Source organism: Mercenaria mercenaria, chromosome 10 (assembly GCF_021730395.1).
Source record: "Mercenaria mercenaria strain notata chromosome 10, MADL_Memer_1, whole genome shotgun sequence".
Taxonomy (NCBI): Eukaryota; Metazoa; Mollusca; class Bivalvia; order Venerida; family Veneridae; genus Mercenaria; species Mercenaria mercenaria.
The window spans coordinates 31,080,153-31,097,539 of NC_069370.1; the positions used below are offsets into that span (position 1 = coordinate 31,080,153).

At 37.7% G+C, this 17,387-nt stretch overlaps 1 protein-coding gene across 1 annotated transcript; it reads left to right on the forward strand.

Annotated features, from left to right (window-relative positions):
• Positions 1-512: 512 nt before the first annotated feature.
• Positions 513-16,910, forward strand: LOC123559520 (uncharacterized). The gene is made up of 11 exons (XM_045351414.2): positions 513-799; positions 1,470-1,799; positions 2,116-2,436; positions 2,616-2,936; positions 3,222-3,311; positions 3,996-4,038; positions 4,445-4,515; positions 5,092-5,244; positions 9,213-9,320; positions 11,610-11,747; positions 12,166-16,910. Exons 1-11 carry the CDS (start codon positions 742-744, stop codon positions 13,224-13,226), a joined length of 2,694 nt encoding a protein of 897 aa, XP_045207349.2. The 5' UTR covers positions 513-741; the 3' UTR covers positions 13,227-16,910.
• The last annotated feature ends 477 nt before the right edge of the window (positions 16,911-17,387 follow it).

The window sequence follows — 17,387 nt, forward strand, 5'->3', positions numbered from 1 at the left end:
TAGTCAAAGAACGCGCTTGGTCTCTCGGTCCTGACGATAAAATTGCGATCAGATACTACTATATGCTTTCAGGTGCAGTGCTGACATAAACACACGAAATACTGGTCTTCTTTTTCTATATAAAACTGACAAACTTCCATTGGCTGCACTGCAGCACACACCAGGCCCCATTTACCCATTTTAAATCTCAGTTACATAATTTTCTGTGAGATTATTTATATCAGGGCTGACTGAAAATCAAACGAAAAGTGGTTAAAAATATCAATATTTTTTATTTGTCACAATTTAGTTGAAACAAGAGAGTTGCTGTACATAGGAAAATCATGGAAGCCCGCTGTAGTCCTATGGAAAATACATTGGCGTAGCATGACCTAAATCTGGTCATATCACTGCCCGGTGTAACCGACAACAAACATCTCTTCCTCTTGCCTTTTAATTTTTGGGACAAAATACCAAAATCCACCACGCGCATGACTTGAATATATATTTAGAAATGGGTTTCTCCTGCATATTTTTTTATCAAAATTACAAAATGGATATTCAAGTTATCAAAATGTTAATTTATATCGAATTATATGTATAGAGCAGTTGTTGATTGTGCTATTAAATTTTGGATAGTTAGCATTTTTTTATCGCATGTGCTTAAGTTTTTGATAACACAACTCATATTAAATTTGAAATCGAAAGTAGAAAATTTGAAACCGAAAGTAGGATTATCCATTGACTTAACAGCCAAAAGCAATGGAGTGCAATGTTAAGTTATTGTACGCGGCTCTGGTAATGTTGGGAACGGCACAATGTAAGTTACGATGCACATTCTTTCCCTCTATTTCGGTGAATAGTCGCTTGACGACCGCTCAATTAAAATTTGATTATTTCTAATTGATGTTGCACAAACACTCCTCCTGATCTGATTACCCGACAGATTCTTATAATGATTATCTTTCCAACAAGTTAATACTTTTAATCATTTTTCTTTTCAAGTTTATGTTTAGGGTATTCGTAATTAATCAGTGTTCCTGGAATCTTGTCCAAGTTTTAACAATGTAGCATTCAAATAGACTTAACGCAGATAAAAGGTAGAGGCAGTTATATATATTTTTTCAGCTTGTCATATTTGAACACAATGCATAGACCTTTAAAAACATTTCACACAATTGCGGTCTTTGTGGGAAAAATAGGATTTTAAAACACATTTTAGCATATTTTTCTAGACTGTGACCTGTTAAAACATATATGGTGGAGTGGGTTATGTGAACGCAGTATAAGATAAAGCTTTTTTAAACAGCATTTAAATATTTGCTTGTTTGTTTTTTCAACGCGAAACTTTAGATTAACAAATTATTTAAGTCTGTATCAAACATTGTTTTGTCTGATATGGATACGAATGAGTAGCTTTTTAATATGTATAACAATATAACTTTATAATCAAGTTTGAATGATTTTGTCAAGCTTGCGTATTTATTCAGCTATTACCTCATGGACTGGTGTTCAAATTTCCACATGTAAGGCACCGGTGCTAGGTACGCCGTTCTTCATGTGTTGTTACACCGAGAATTTACCGAGCGGAGCGTCCATCTACTTCTCTGCCACTTCCGGTCTCATGGTAAGAATAGGACCTTCCTGTGAACTCTGGTATCATAACAACACAGACCAATCAGATGTGTCATGGGGTTGCAGCACAAAAGGCAATGTTTCAACATTCAGTCTAAAGTTGCCCAGAGAATTTTCTTCGGATGATATAAATGACATTTGGAAATGTGGTTTCTATGGCAACAAGTCAGTAACAACGTTAACTGGTAAGACTTAAGCGATTGCTCTAACTGAAAATGTTTATCTTAAGAAATTAAATAATGGGATATATATTGTCCATGAATGCCGAAGTGTCTAACTGTACCGCTTAACTGCAAAGAAATTTAAACTAATTTAATTCTTCCTACGGAGTCGGGATCAACCTAGCTATAAGATCATTTCAAAAAGGGGAATATAACGTTAGTTTTTTTTGTCGTTTACAACCTTTTTTCTTTCTTCAAAATTTGCACAAATAACTTGAAAAGAAATGGAATTTCTGCAATGCACTATTTACTACTTTGGCTTAATTTAATTACTTTTCAGTTTTAAACAATCATACGTCAAGCGTCCAGCTACCGGGTTCGAGTCATGCCTTGCAATATACACTGCCGAGTTCGATTAGCACATCAAAAAACATACGACTGTATTTACTCCAGTCTAACCACACTTTACTGGAAGTTGACCCTAGTAACAACAGTGTGATCACCCAGGCTGTTGGAATCAATTACACTGGGAATGTTCTGCAGAGAAACTTCTCGGCAGAAATACAGACTATTCAGAGGCATGACAACGGCACTTACGTCTGCGAATACAGCATTTCTAGTGGCGCCACAAGGCGGATGGGTATAACAATTGTTGTACTAGGTAAACATTTCATGTCCATTCAATTTGACTTTAAGTAAAATGATGCATACTTATTGTTTTAAAGAATTATTGACTGCTTCATCATCATCTTTCCTATTTTTCAAAGGCATTTAATAACAAGAAAATATTATTATTACCATCATTATTAACAAATAAATGTGTCAGTTTTATAATAACAGGAAAACCAGTGGTAAAAGAAATTAGAAATACCACCACGTGGAAAGTCTCGGGAACTAAAATGTCCGGAAGTGTAGTATGTGACGCTGTTTCCGGTTCCGCTGCTCCACTTTTCTACTCGCCTAATATGTCGACAAACTGGATCGTTCCTTCCAAAGATGACTGGCCAGGAGGGGCGCCAGGTTACAACCTGTCAACCAATGGGACAGCAGCTTACATCTCCAATATAGACTGTAGCAAAACACTCTTGCCAATTTATTGTAGAGTGCGGGAACAATCGCAGATATCTGACTACAGTTTAGGTTTCTTGCCAAACACGATATGTAAGGGTTTATTTCATTTGATGTAATTGTTTCTTCAAAGTTTTTTACAAATATATGGCTTCTAAATTTGGCTGATGCCGATTTATTGAAGGGGGTAAGAAGGGAGGAGCAAATACAAGACAACACTTAATATTTCTTGCTTTCCAAGACAATGTGCAAATGTTTATTATTAAAACGATGCCATCAAACTTGTTTAGAAGGTAGAAATTCATGTAAATCTATTGTGGTTTTCCATCTTTTTTTTTTCTTTCATATCTAAAGTATTATATTATATTTCTTCTGTAGGCTCAGAATTAGGAGTATCAAAAGCAAGTTCAGATGATGGACTCGGCGATCCAACTTTCAGAGCTCTTGTAATTGGAATATGCTTTTCAGGTAATTACAAATTAGTCTTATATTTGTGGTCTCGTAACGGCTTTCACGGTAAAAAATTCTCCCCTGTTTTTTTCTCATTTGCGTTCTTATTTTCACTGCAATAACTGCTTCTTTGCCAATGCAATTATTTATTTTTTCCGCTGAATGACGCTTTATATTTAATCGTGGTCTTGGTATGTCTTTGGTAGCCGGGCTATGATTTTCGGGGGAAACCCAGAGAACTTGCCAAAACCCAAGTGATCATGGTCAGTATTTTCTATGAATATGCGACCATGAACAATGTCTGCATGGTATATATAACATGGTCAATATCTGTTTCCAAGGATTCAGTACAGCTATCCATGTACTTTGTGAATATAGACAATATCTTACCGTGGTATATATGACTATGGCTGACTACGGCCTTCCATATAATATGTGTGACCATGGACAATGACTTTTCATGATATATGTGACCAATGATAATGTCCCCCTGTCATATTTGACCATAAACGATGGCTGTCCATGTGATATTACATGTGACCATTGACAATTTGTCTCTGTGATATATTTGACCATAGACAAGTCTATCTCCATGATATGTGTGAACTGTGCCGCTATCTAATCGTTGATATATGATTTATTAAGGATTATCAATTAGCATTCAAAATGTTTGTGTATTTACAAATGTATTTCTATTTCCAGTGACTAGTACAGTGTTCGTCTTCGTAATTACAATGGTTGTAGCGTGAGTGTCTTTCATATTATACTAATATAATTTATTTACATATGGCTTTGTCTGCTGCCTTATACAGATCTTGATGTCCTGACCATTTTAATATATATTGTGTTAATGGTTCAGTGTTATGTTTATTTTCATACGGATGATGGCATAAAACTGCTGTTAAAAAGTCAGTAAATTCTTCAAAGGTGTATTGCGAATGTAAAGTTACCATGTATCTGTGGAGATAAAGTCTTCAGTAACAGATTCTGAAACAATATATTATGGGTATTATCATTCCTACACCTGTCTCACAAAATTTCATTCGCATGGAGTTTTCGTGTAAATTGAAAAAAAAATCTGTTTTAGTCTAAATTTCTCTCCTCGTATACCGTGCTCTAGCCACGTATGTATCTTCTTTATTGTTTTACAGTCGGAGGCATGTGAAGAAAAAAGTAATAAGATGTTGCGGATGCTTTAGAAAGTGTTGCCGATGTTGCGCAGGTGAGTGTATATCTGTGCTGACGTAGTACGTATATACAATTACGTATTTTTGAAATTTATTTCAGCTTAATTATGATACTGAAATTTGTGCAAATATTTCTTTCCGGGAATATATTTACAAAACAAAATGCTTTCTATATTTATTTTCATCGTTATGATAGTGCGTATACTATGGATTTAAAACAACAATCAGTTTAAAACTTGACTTACCAGCAGTACAAAGGCAGCCATTCAGGGCGCAAATTCACCCTCTTCTTGTACAGACAGACAGACCTATCTGACTAGAGGGACAGAGCGAGAAAAAGCCCAGAGAAATCCGTTATAAACAGGCTTGTCTGGCTAACTTAGCCTTGCTCTTCGTGAATAGAGAGTCTGGTTCTTTAACGTGCCTGGTGTATAGCACCGATACATGCAAAGCCGGAACCAATACTGGCCTCTGAGTTGGTTGGGAGACACTCAAGAGTATCACAGAACTTTAGAGTGCTTGGACCGGGATCCGAATCCCTGACCTCTGGATCGAGCACCAAGGATATTACAACTTGACTGCCGTGCCATAATATTATACCCGTTTTTCAGATATACTGCCAAGCTCTGACTCAGACTCTGATTCTGACCTGGAACGCGCTATAAACCACAGCAGACGAGATATTGGCGGGCTTGACGACATTTTCGCACCAGACAGGAGACGGAGACGTCGAAGTGACGAAGTTCCTGCTCTAGCTGACGGATGTATGTAAACTTGTAATGATATTATATCATTCATTTGTTGATGATATAACCATAGTTAATATCGAGTATTCTCTCCCTTGATAAGCAGTTCCCTCTGAATGGATTGTTTCTATTTACATCAGCTAAAATTCAATTTCATGGGTTTAAACATGATAAAAAAAGAATAAACTAAGCGATATGGTATCTGACATAGACATTTGCGATACCAATTTATGAAGCGCGCAGTTGAACAAACTTTTGACTGGTTACCAATTTTAACTAGACTTGATGCTGTATTGTTAGATAACTGAAAACTGCAAGCTTTTCCGTAAAAGTCAATGTTTATACATAGAGGAAAGAAGGAAACTTTTTAATTCATGAATCTGTTGATTTTCTGTATCATAAACCTTTTAGAAAATCTGGCTGAGTCATAAAATTCATTCTGTCTACTTATTTAATAGTGTGAAAGTTTGACTTGAGTTTATTGTATAAAGGAGGATATACAGTAAATCTAAAGTGCCATTTATATAGCTGTGCGTACTGATTTTACAGTTCAGTCATGAAATAAAATTTACCTGTGTAAAGTTTCCTTACCTGTAAAGGTGAGTATTTTGCATGCTTTCCACGAAAACACCGTGTGAAAAATGTTGGTCGTACTTAGGTCTAGATACATTCATGAAAAGCTTGCTATTTTTAACGACTTGGCTTTTTCCTTGCTCAAACAGACATGATATTTCGTGTCCGTTATTTTCCTCTGCTTTGTGCAGCTGTGGAATTCATGTATCTTTTAAATAAATGTACCAATATCCCCACTTTCAATTGCTAATAAGACACTATTGAGTCTGACTCTTGTTCTATTGTCAAAAGTTTTCAACACTCCAAAAATATTTAATTTTATGTCGGAACTAATGTAATTTATGTTGATTCGTATAGTTCTCAAACTCCATGGTTGTATTTCCTATTATGGCCCAGTTACACACAAGGTCGGTCCCCAATCGGTCATTTTACTCGCTGTTTTGATCGGTTGTCATGCGTGAGTTTAGTTCTGGTTTTCTGTGTAATCGGCCATCGGTGATGGACAACTGTCCAATCTGTTAAAAAACGTTTCATGTGTTGCTGGTAGGTGGCCGGAAGTTACTCAAACGGTGTTGGATCGGTGATAAGGATGTTTTCATCGATAAAAATGCTAAAATACTATCGGTTTTTATCGTTTGTAAATCGGAGCAAATCTGAGCTAAATCGGTCGTACCGCTGATTAATCGGTGTTTGATAGCTAGTCATCAGTGGTTAAACACTTTCCATCTGATATGGCAGGTGATTCATATGTGATTATCTTTGTACGATCGGCGATATCGGTAATTAATAGCTTGCAAATCTCTTGATATAGGTTGCTGTCGGTTCTTTTACTAAAACAACAAGTTTAAGTGATGAGAACCGATGAATCATTTGCAGCGGAGTGCTTGACTGAATAACATCATGGAGAATGGCAGAGCCATCCAGCAATTTGGTGTCATGTTGCAGCAGCAGGCAATTCTCAATGTCAGACATGCTATTCAACTCGTTCAGCAGCCCATAGCTGTTCATAGACGCCGCCGAAGGAGACAAAGGAGATGGTGGACCAGGCCCGGGAAGGGGACACCAGCTCCTTCAAGAACTATATGAGGATGACACCGGAAATGTTCGACGAGCTTCTGCAACGCCTCGCGCCCAGACTTCAGAAGTCGGACACCCACTGGAGAAAAGCCCTAGATCCCGGATTGAAGCTGGCGGTAACACTACGGCACCTAGCAGCAGGGGATTCATACCCTTCCCTCTCTTATGATTTCAGGGTGGCTAGGACAACAATTTCCCTCTTTATCCCAGAAGTCTGCGAGGCTATAGTACAATCATACAGCGAAGAGGTCATCCCTATCCCCAATACACCTGAAGAATGGAGGCCCATAGCTGAAGAGTTTGAAAGGAGGTGGAATGTTCCTCATGCATGTGGAGCTCTTGACGGTAAACACAGGCAGTCATGGGGGAGTGCCTTTGTCGGATTTCTTAAATTTCTTTTTTACAAGCATTGTCAGAGAATTTCAGTCCAATGTGGCGCGGATTTAACTACTACAGAAACTGGAGCAAAACTACTGGCGACGGCCTATATAATACCGAGCAACACCCTACATCACCAATCGAACGCCGCCCTGTCTCCGACTAGCCACCGATTAACCACTCACAAAATATGACTGGTCACCGATCAAAAGCGTCCGGCAACCGATCAACAGCCGATGAGTACGTATGAATACCGATTGGCCACTTACAAATTAAACCCACCGATGACACGATGGCGGCAATCGATTGATCACAGATTGAATCCCTGTTAACCACCAATCAAAACCGACGAAATGTCGCATTTTAATTTTCATCTTTCTTCTATCGGTGGTAAGTATTTGTTGATCGGTTGCCTATCGGTGGCTCATCGGTGATATCGGTTGTAGACAGGTTGTCAATCGGCAATTTGTAAAATAATTTCACCGATCGAGAATTTTAAACATGTTTAAAAATTCCAATCGGTATTTTTTCACCGATATAACTTATCTTTTCCCAATAGCAGTTGATAGGTGGAAAACAGGTGACCAATAGGTGATATCGATGTTAAATACGTTGTCATCGGTTCACTCCTAAAAAATCCCCGATCAATCACCGATGGTTGTGTGTAACTGGGGTGTAAAACAGCTGAGTGAAATAGAAGCTCTGTTCTGTTCTGTTCTGTTCTGTTCTATTATGTTTCTTTTTATGTTCTTTTTTTTCTAATTCTCTAATGAGACAATTATGAACTCTATCGTTTCATATCCTTGGGTTAAATTGTCAATTGTTGGTATAGTATGTGTGGTTCTGTAAATCAACTCCTTGTAACTTACAATTAGAGCTTTAAGAAATCCACCAGTGTAGTTTCTTGACAAACTTTGACGTTAAATGGAAGCAAGAATCTTACCTTATTGTACATATATTATCATACTGTTCATATAGGTTAGAACACCTACATATATGCTAATAAGTTGTCATATTTGGGAAAACATGATTTATTTGCATCTAAAGTGAAGGAAATTTTAAATTTTAGTGATTTTCACTATATGCTTAAATTAATGTAAGTGATGCAAAAAAATATTCGGGTAGAATAAATACTTTTACATTAAATTGAAGAGGAGAGACAGCTGATGTATACTGTAATAACTGCTAAAATATTCACAAATTAAAAGAAATAATTGAAATTTAGCATTGAATATTGTTTCACTATAAATTAATCAGCCGAGCAACCAATATTGATAATCGGGACTACTTTCAAGGGGGCAACCTACTATGATATGCCAGTTCAAGTATATCAAAAGCTGGGAATGACATACAAATGTTCATGCGAAGTGTAGCTGTGTAGGAAAATCAAACTGGATACTTAAACGCTTCTGGTCTAGGGATTAAAGCCCCACTACAACCTAGTGACCTACTTTTGCCTCCCACATGAACTTCGTAAAAGTCATTCTAATAATACTGGTATAATACAGCTATATTGCATGATGACTGGTTGACAATTTAGGCCCTCCCTGAATTAATGTGCTTTTATAACTTCATCTGCAGTCTTACTGAGTCAATTTCTTTTCAGTATAGATTTAAAAAAGATAAATAACTACATGTGTATCATTCCCTGAAGAAACAAACTGTAGTCTAAACTCAGCTTAATATATCAAAAACAATGCATACATAATGCTACAACCATTCAATAAAATGCTTGGACATTAAACACATTGTTTTGGCCTAATAATATATTACAGTCAATTTGTTAGTAGATACGTGTATTTCTCATATTTTTTATGCAAATTACCATCATGGAAATGCAAAAGATTTCAGTTATTCTGTGGCGCGTCTTTAAGCATTTGTTATAACATGAAAAAGTATATATTATACTTACAAAATCACATGTATTTGCTGCTCTGATTTTCTCAATTTATTTTTAGTGAGACCAGCACGTGAATCACGTACATCCGATGTACAGCAAGCCTTAGAACGTATTGCTATTGAAGAGTCAAGACAGAATTTTGAACTTTACAACACACAAAACGCAGGTTCGTTCGAACGTTATTTTTGATCATTTGAGCCACACCATGAGAAAGCCAACATAGTGCGTTTGCGACCAGCATGGATCCAGACCAGCCTGCGCATCCACGCAGTCTGGTCAGGATCCATGCTGTTCGCCTACAAAGCCTGTTGCAATTAGAAAAACCGTAAGCGAACAGCATGGATCCTGACCAGACTGCGCGGGTGCGCAGGCTGGTCTGGATCGTTGCTGGTCGCAAACACACTATGTTGGTTTTATCATGGTGCGGCTCATTTATTTGCATTGGGGAGACGAACCATCTTGGAGAGCGATTGTTTTAGGCATTAAAAATTGTTGACTTGTATTTATATCACCTGTTTTACGACTACTTATTCATTTTCATTCATAAGCCCTGAATATTAAAAAGCCCTGAATATTAAAAAAGCACCTGACCGAGTATTCCACTGGCATTACAGAAATCCCCTGCCGGTGGAAAACTTGTTAGCGTTCGTCCCTTGTCGTTGTTGGCAACAGTGTTACTCAACCACACTGAAGTCGTTTGCAAGGAAACTGGATCATTTGTGGACGGACCTACCAAATCTGCATGTTTTAGAAAGGTGTTGTTTATGCCTTAGGTTCTGAGTAGAATAAAAAAAAATCCTTCAATGCAATTAAAAGTTATCGAGCATAAACCTTTATACTTGACCTTCAGTTGCAACTTTGATACCTGACTGATAGGCATGGGCCCATGGGCGTAGGAGCGAGTTTAACTTGGGAGGAGGGGGGTGGGCAAACCTTTTTGACCGGCGGTTTGTGGGGGGGGGGCAGTTAGCGGCAAGGTATCCTCGGTGCATTATTCGTGACAAAGCCACAAAGCCTTGTACAGGGATTAATTGGGCCATAGGCCCCTCAAATCTTTATGTTTTAGCAATCATTGAGTTACTCTGATGATACACATACGACTAGGCACTGAACTGTCTTAATCAGTCATATTATGTATTGTTCTAATTAAGTGTGCCATTTTTTACATTCTTCTGTTGAAGCCCTGGACATACAATCAATTAGCACTGCATTTGTCTAATTGTGGTATAAAGTTGTGGAAATATCATTTCCCTTGAATGGACAATGAAAAACAAAAAAAAAATACATAACGTTTACATGCGTAAACAGGCTTAATAGTTAGGCCTACATTGATTTTGCAGACGCTCAAACCGGAACTGTAGTGATTGCGTTCAATGATATATTATTTTTATAAAATCTTAACAATTCTTGGCGTGGCGCGTACAGATTTCAGTACTCACACTACGGAAAGAGACAAGTCAGAATAAAAGGGAAGGCCAAATGCAAATCAGAAATCAGGTTGAAAAGAATTATATGATGCTAAGTAAATGTTATATTAGACTGCAATTTTTATTTCTTTTCCAAAATATTCGGGGGGCCAAACTATACTTTGGCCCCCCCGTCTCCTAGCTTTGGGGGAGCCTGGCCCCCCCCCCCCCCCCCCCCCCTGCTCCTACGCCTATGGGGTCATGAAAGCAACACCATCATCTAGTTATAGGGAACATGTGTGTGAGTGTAAATAAAAATGATTCAAGTCATTTAGAAGCTAAGGAACAAAACAGCGTTTTACTTTAATTTCAATAGTGACCTTGACCTTTGACCACCAAGCATGGGCCATACATTCGACATATTGTCTGGTCACGGGGAATATTTGCGTGTAGTGGTAAGAAATCCTTCAATGTAAATAAAAGTTATACAGTGGAAACAAGTTTGTACTTGACCTTAAACAGTGACCTTGATCTTTCAGCGACAAGCATAGATCATGTGTTGACACATTGTCTCATCATAGGGAACATTTATGTTTAGCACTAAGATAATTCACCGATGTGGCCGATGCATATAAAAGTTATGGAGCGGAAACAATTTTTACATGAACTTCAGTAGTGACATTGACCTATGAGCTTCAAGCATAAGTTTGCCCTTTATTCTCCTACCAAGTTTTATGAACCTAGCTTGAATACATTTTTAGTAACTGCAAGATCAAACTTTGCGGACAGACGGATGGACGGACGGACGGACGTAGGGCATTCCTGTAATCCCCGGTGGGGACTAAAAAAAGAAACATTTAACCTGAACCTCATTCAGTGTATCTTCAGAAAGTTTCGAAGCATCCGGCCGGGTGCCATTACTTCATTTAGATGGTACAACACACAAACGACAATGATAAAATTGTTTTATTGTAATGAATCAAATGTCAATATATTATTAAATTTGGTAATGAAATCAGAAATTAGGTTTACCTAATGTTGCATTTTAGGAGCTGGCGGCGTAGAAAATGTTTCTTATCAAGCAGGTGTTTCCGATCAAGCTGATGCGGAACCACAGGGGGCTGTAGGGGGTGCTCCAACAGCCTCAAATGACAGTGACGTAGCGTTACTCAAAGAAGTTGAATCGTGTATGTTTTTTTTTTCTTTCAATTAGCTAATCAGCCTGATAAAATAACAGTGGCTTTTAAATATGACATTGGTAATTCTGCACTTCAAAATTCCAAGTCAAAATGCGCCTCCTTCGGCCAGAGCGTCCTTTAAGCATATCAAGCTCCATTCATACCCGATGAAAAATACAAAAACGTTAATTAAGTACTAGTAAGTACATGTGCGAGCACTTTGCAATAATATGTTTCAGAATACGATGAAGGAAAAAATCCTTCAACTTAAAATAGATGTTTTATCTTATTTGTTTACTTATTTACTCTTCTTCGCTCAACATCAAATTCGACCACCATAACAGACTATCTTCTAGCTCTAGCTCGGTCATGTTTTGTTTAACAATTATTCTAAATTTAAGCAAAATTTCAACGTTACGTTTTGCAGTACTTGAACGACACCACAAGCACCTTGGTCATGACGTCATACCATTGCAAGTATCAAGAGACAATATTGTAGAGAATTTAATTGCTTATTACACAGAAGAGAGTCTCGCGATATCTCGCGTTACTGTAAGCTTTGTTGGCGAGGAAGGCATGGACTGCGGCGGCGTCACCTACGATATGTACACCACATTCTGGTCCCGTGCTCAAGAAGAATTCTTCATAGGCTGCGAATCGGTGGTGCCGTACCTTCCACCTCATAGATTCACCGATGATTCAAAGTACCGGGTTCTAGGACGGATTTTATCCCATTCCATTGCCGTCATGAAAGCATTCCCGATACCGATATGCAAAAGCACTATTATTGCTATGATTTATGAAACAACGGACGTTTCTGCAGACATTTTGTTGGAAGATTTTCTCTACTTTCTTGACGACCATGACCGTAGTTTGGTTACAACAGGAATAAACAACTTTGACAGTTTAACAACAGACCAAACAGATGAGCTAATGACTGTGTTTGAAAGATACGACTATGCCATCAGGATAACAGCCGACAATTTTAAGCACCACGTGACGAATTTAGCTCGACATGTGATCTGTATACGTCCAAGACCATTGCTTGATCTCATGAGGTCAGGCATACCGCCGAATCACTTGGAACACTTTTGGTCTCGTTTTCATTTAAAGACATTAGAAATCCTGTTTCGGGCACTCAAACCAACAGCAGAGAGAGTTATTGCACGTTTGAAAACGTCAGAGGACCACGGACGTCCGTCTCGCCGGCAAGGCAGAGTCTTAAAGTTTTTGAAAGACCTGCTTACAGAAATGTCGGAACCGGAACTCGAGACATTCCTTCATTTTGTAACTGGAAAAAAATCAATCCCGCGTGAAAAGATCACGATTGAATTTACGACAGAAACTGGGACACTGAGACTACCAAAAGCTCATACCTGCTCAAACATGTTGGAGCTACCGGAGTCGTACGAGGATTACGATACCTTCCGGTCGGAGCTGAAGCATGTTCTCGCGTCGGATGAAGCGGTAAAAATGACAATGGCGTAGATGTTTAGTTTTATTGTATTTTCTTAGTTTTTTTTACCATAAAGATGCAACAAACAGATACTAAATTTAGAGTAGATTGTTTTGTATATGGATCAGCATTTCATTGTACAAAGCTATATATGTAAATATCTCTACGGAGGACAGGGCCCGAGTGTACGTACACCTGTAAATATTTGTGATATTTCCGGTAATACTCATTTTAGGTCGAATTCGTCATATTTAGATATAAAAAAAACGCGCACAGTGTCCCTAATTACGGACCTGTTTCATGAGCCGGAACATTTGTGCGTTCATGTATTAACATTGCAAAAGCCTCTGCCATCAGAGGGCATTGGCAAGTATTAAATATCAATGTTGAAAACAAAAGAAGTGTGTGTAGTGTGAAAAAGATTGTATTAAGGCCAAAAATAATATATAATATTGAGCTTAAATGCATGCATCTCTTTTCTTTCCAAAGCCTTTGAGGTACATGTATATAAATTGTACCCATTTTATTTGTAAAAACAAAATTTGAGAACGGCCTCTCCTGTAAAGCTTGTGAATAACGGTTTTGATTATTCAGATATATCTGAAACAATTAATTAGACCAATCAGACTTTCCTTTCAAACGACTCTGGTGTAAGTTTTTTTCTCTGCTTTTCGCATAATGTTACGAGCAATTATTAATGGGAGACTTATGTAGACGTTCGAACTTGCCCTCCAGGGTCTGTTCCGTTAGGTCAAGTAACTTTTCAGAATATTATAACAACTTTATTTTCTGAAGATTGGTATGGTACGCATGCTACAATCCTTTATGGGGAACGAAAACATAATTGAGTCCGATAAAAATGTAACAATGCCCAGGGTTTATTAGTCGGAATGACTAAGAAAATTGTAATCAGTAAAAAGACGTTGTTTTGAAAATGGTAATAAATCCAGTTTTATAATGTTAGACGTCGTGGTAATTATGCCCCCCCCCCCCCTTCGAAGAAGGAGGGGTATATTGTTTTGCAGATGTCGGTCGGTCGGTCTGTCGGTCGGTCGGTCGGAATGTAGACCAGTCCGTTTCCGGATGATAACTCAAGAACGCTTGGGCCTAGGATCATGAAAGTTGATAGGGAGGTTGGTCATCACCAGCAGATGACCCCTATTGATTTTGAGGTCTGTATGTCAAAGGTCAAGGTCACAGTGACCCTGAATATTAAAACGGTTTCCGGATGATAACTCAAGAACACTTGGGCCTAGGATCATGAAAGTTGATAGGGAGGTTGGTAATGACCAGCAGATGACCCCTATTGATTTTGAGGTCAGTATGTTAAAGGTCAAGGTCAAAGTGACCCTGAACAGTAAAACGGTTTCCGGATGATATCTCAAGAATGCTTAGGCCTAGGGTCACGAAAGTTGATAGGGAGGTTGGTCATGACTAGCAGATGACCCCTATTGATTTTGAGGTCAGTATGTCAAAGGTCAAGGTCGCAGTGACCAGGAGCAGTAAAATGGTTTCCAGGCAATAACTCAAGAACTTTTGGGCCTAGTGTCAGGAAAATTGATAGTTAGGTTGGCCATGACCAGCAGATGACCCCTATTGATTTTGAGGTCATTAGGTCAAAGGTCAAGGTCGCATTGGCCAGGAACAGTTAAACGGTTTCTGATCTTCTTATCCAAAACCATAGGGCATAGGGCTTTGATATTTGGTATGTAGCAAAATCTAGTGATCCTCTATCAAGATTGTTCAGATTATTTCCCTGGGGTCAAATATGGCCCCATCCTGGGGGTCACATGGTTTATATAGACTTATATAGGAAAAAAAACTTTGAAAAACCTCTTGTCCAAAACCACAGGGCCTAGGGCTTTGATATTTTGTATATGACATCATCTAGTGGTCCTCTACTAAGATTGTTCAAATTTTTCCCCTAGGGTCAAATATGGCTCCGCCCTGGGGGGTCACATGGTTTACATAGACTTATATAGGGAAAAACTTCTTGTCCAAACCACAAAGACCAAGGCTTTGATATTTTGTAATGTAGCATCATTTAGTGGTTCTCTACCAAGTTTGTTCAAATTATCCCTCTAGGGTCAAATATGGCCCCGCCCCAGGGGTTATATGGTTCATATAGACTCATATAGGGAAAAACCTAGAATCTTCATGTCCATAACTTACATCATTCAAATTTGGACCACATGTATAGTTTTGAGTGGCAAGATGAACCTTCACATGAGTTGACCTTGATCTTGACCTAGTGACCTACTGACCTAGTGACCTACTTTCACATTTCTGTAGCTACAGCCTTCAAATTTGGACCACATGCACAGGTTTGTGTACCAAAAAAAACTTTGACCTTGTTATTGACCTAGTGACCTACTTTCACATTTTTGAAGGTACAGGCTTCAAATTTGGACCACATGCATAGTTTTTTGTTCCAAAATAAAAATTGACCTTGATTTTGACCTAGTGACCTACTTTCACATTTCTCAAGCAACAGCCTTCAAATTTGAACCACAAGCATAGTTTTTTGTACTGAAATGAACTTTGATCTTGAGATTGACCTAGTGACCTACTTTCACATTTCTGAAGGTACAGGCTTCAAATTTGGATCACTTGCATAGTTTTGTGTTCCGAAATAGAATTTGACCTTGATTTTGACCTAGTGACCTATTTTCACATTTCTCAAGCTACAGCCTTCAAATTTGGACCGCTTGCATATTTTTATGTTCTGAATTGAAATTTGACATTGATTTTTACCTATTACCTTACTTTCACATTTCTCAAGCTACAGCCTCCAAATTTGAAACACATGCATAGTTCTGTCTACCGAAATGAACTTTGACCTTGAAATTGATCTAGTGACCTGCTTTCACATTTCTCAAGCCACAGCTTTCAAATTTGGACCACATACACATTGTTTTGTACCGAAAAGAAATTTGAACTTGATTTTGACCTTGAGCTAGCCTTGAAATTTGGAACATTCGAAAATGGCTCAGTGGATGGCGCCAAGATCACTCTGTAATCTCTTGTTAGGTTAATAGGTTGAAGGTCAAGGTCAGATTAAACCAGAATGGTAGAACTTTAATTTACAGTGAGCATATAATTTCTGTTCCTTGTGCAATTACTGAATGCATCAAGGGGGGCATTTCGTGTTCGACGAGCTCTTGTTGAATAAGTCATCAGATAAATTATGTTGACGTCGAGGACGTTGGTCGAATTGACTTTATCGATAAAAGGTCAAGAAAAAAGAAATTTCGATATTTCAGCAGATAAAGCTAACATGTGATAAAGCAATATTTGTTTCAAATTATTTAACTCGGCGCATAAAAAGTATAAAATGCTAGAGCTATTTTATTAACTTATTCACAAAAGTCAGTTATAAAAATATGCTCGGGTAATTATGTCCTTTTTATAAGAAAAAAAAACAACACTGATGTAACATGCACAATATTTTCCCACAGTATTAAATACGCATATGTAATGAAGGTTTTGCTCATTTTTCTATAAACTTCTTCCTTGATTTTACAGCATGATTTTTTCGCAGTCCATTTTGTTAGATATATAATTAAAGAAAAAACAGAAAAAAGCAATATAAATATGTAATATTTTAAATGCAATTATATATAAAACGCTAACTCTTTTAGTACTATTATTATCAATTTCAGACTCTGTTTTCATATTTTTGTAAAACAAAAGAGAGTAAACACTGTTATACAGTTTGTGTGTGTTTTCCTTTTGAAATTTAGTTGCAGAAATATAGCGCGTGTTGATATTTCAATGTTTTGACATAAAGGCCTACCGGTACTTCATTGTTTGGCTGGCACTGGGCCTTCCTATTTTGATTTCCTTATACGTTAAATTTTATGGCCCCATAGCTAGAATACAAAAAAAAAATATCTCCCAACAACATATTATAAATCAGTTTAAACAAAACTTGAGAAAAAAATCACACACATGTTCCTCTGGTGATCTTAAGCATTCAAAGAAATTTGATTCGTCAGAAAACAAGTCTGCCTAAGCATGCCAGTTTTCACAGAATTTCGGTAGAAATGTTTCTTAGATGACTCTTTACCAAACTTGTTACAACAAACCTATATCTATGTATTTATACTCTGACTGAAATAGGTTACAAATATTCTGTTTCATTTCAGCAGATACAATTCCAAGTTTGCCTAGTTCCTTTGGCCGCCTGAAAT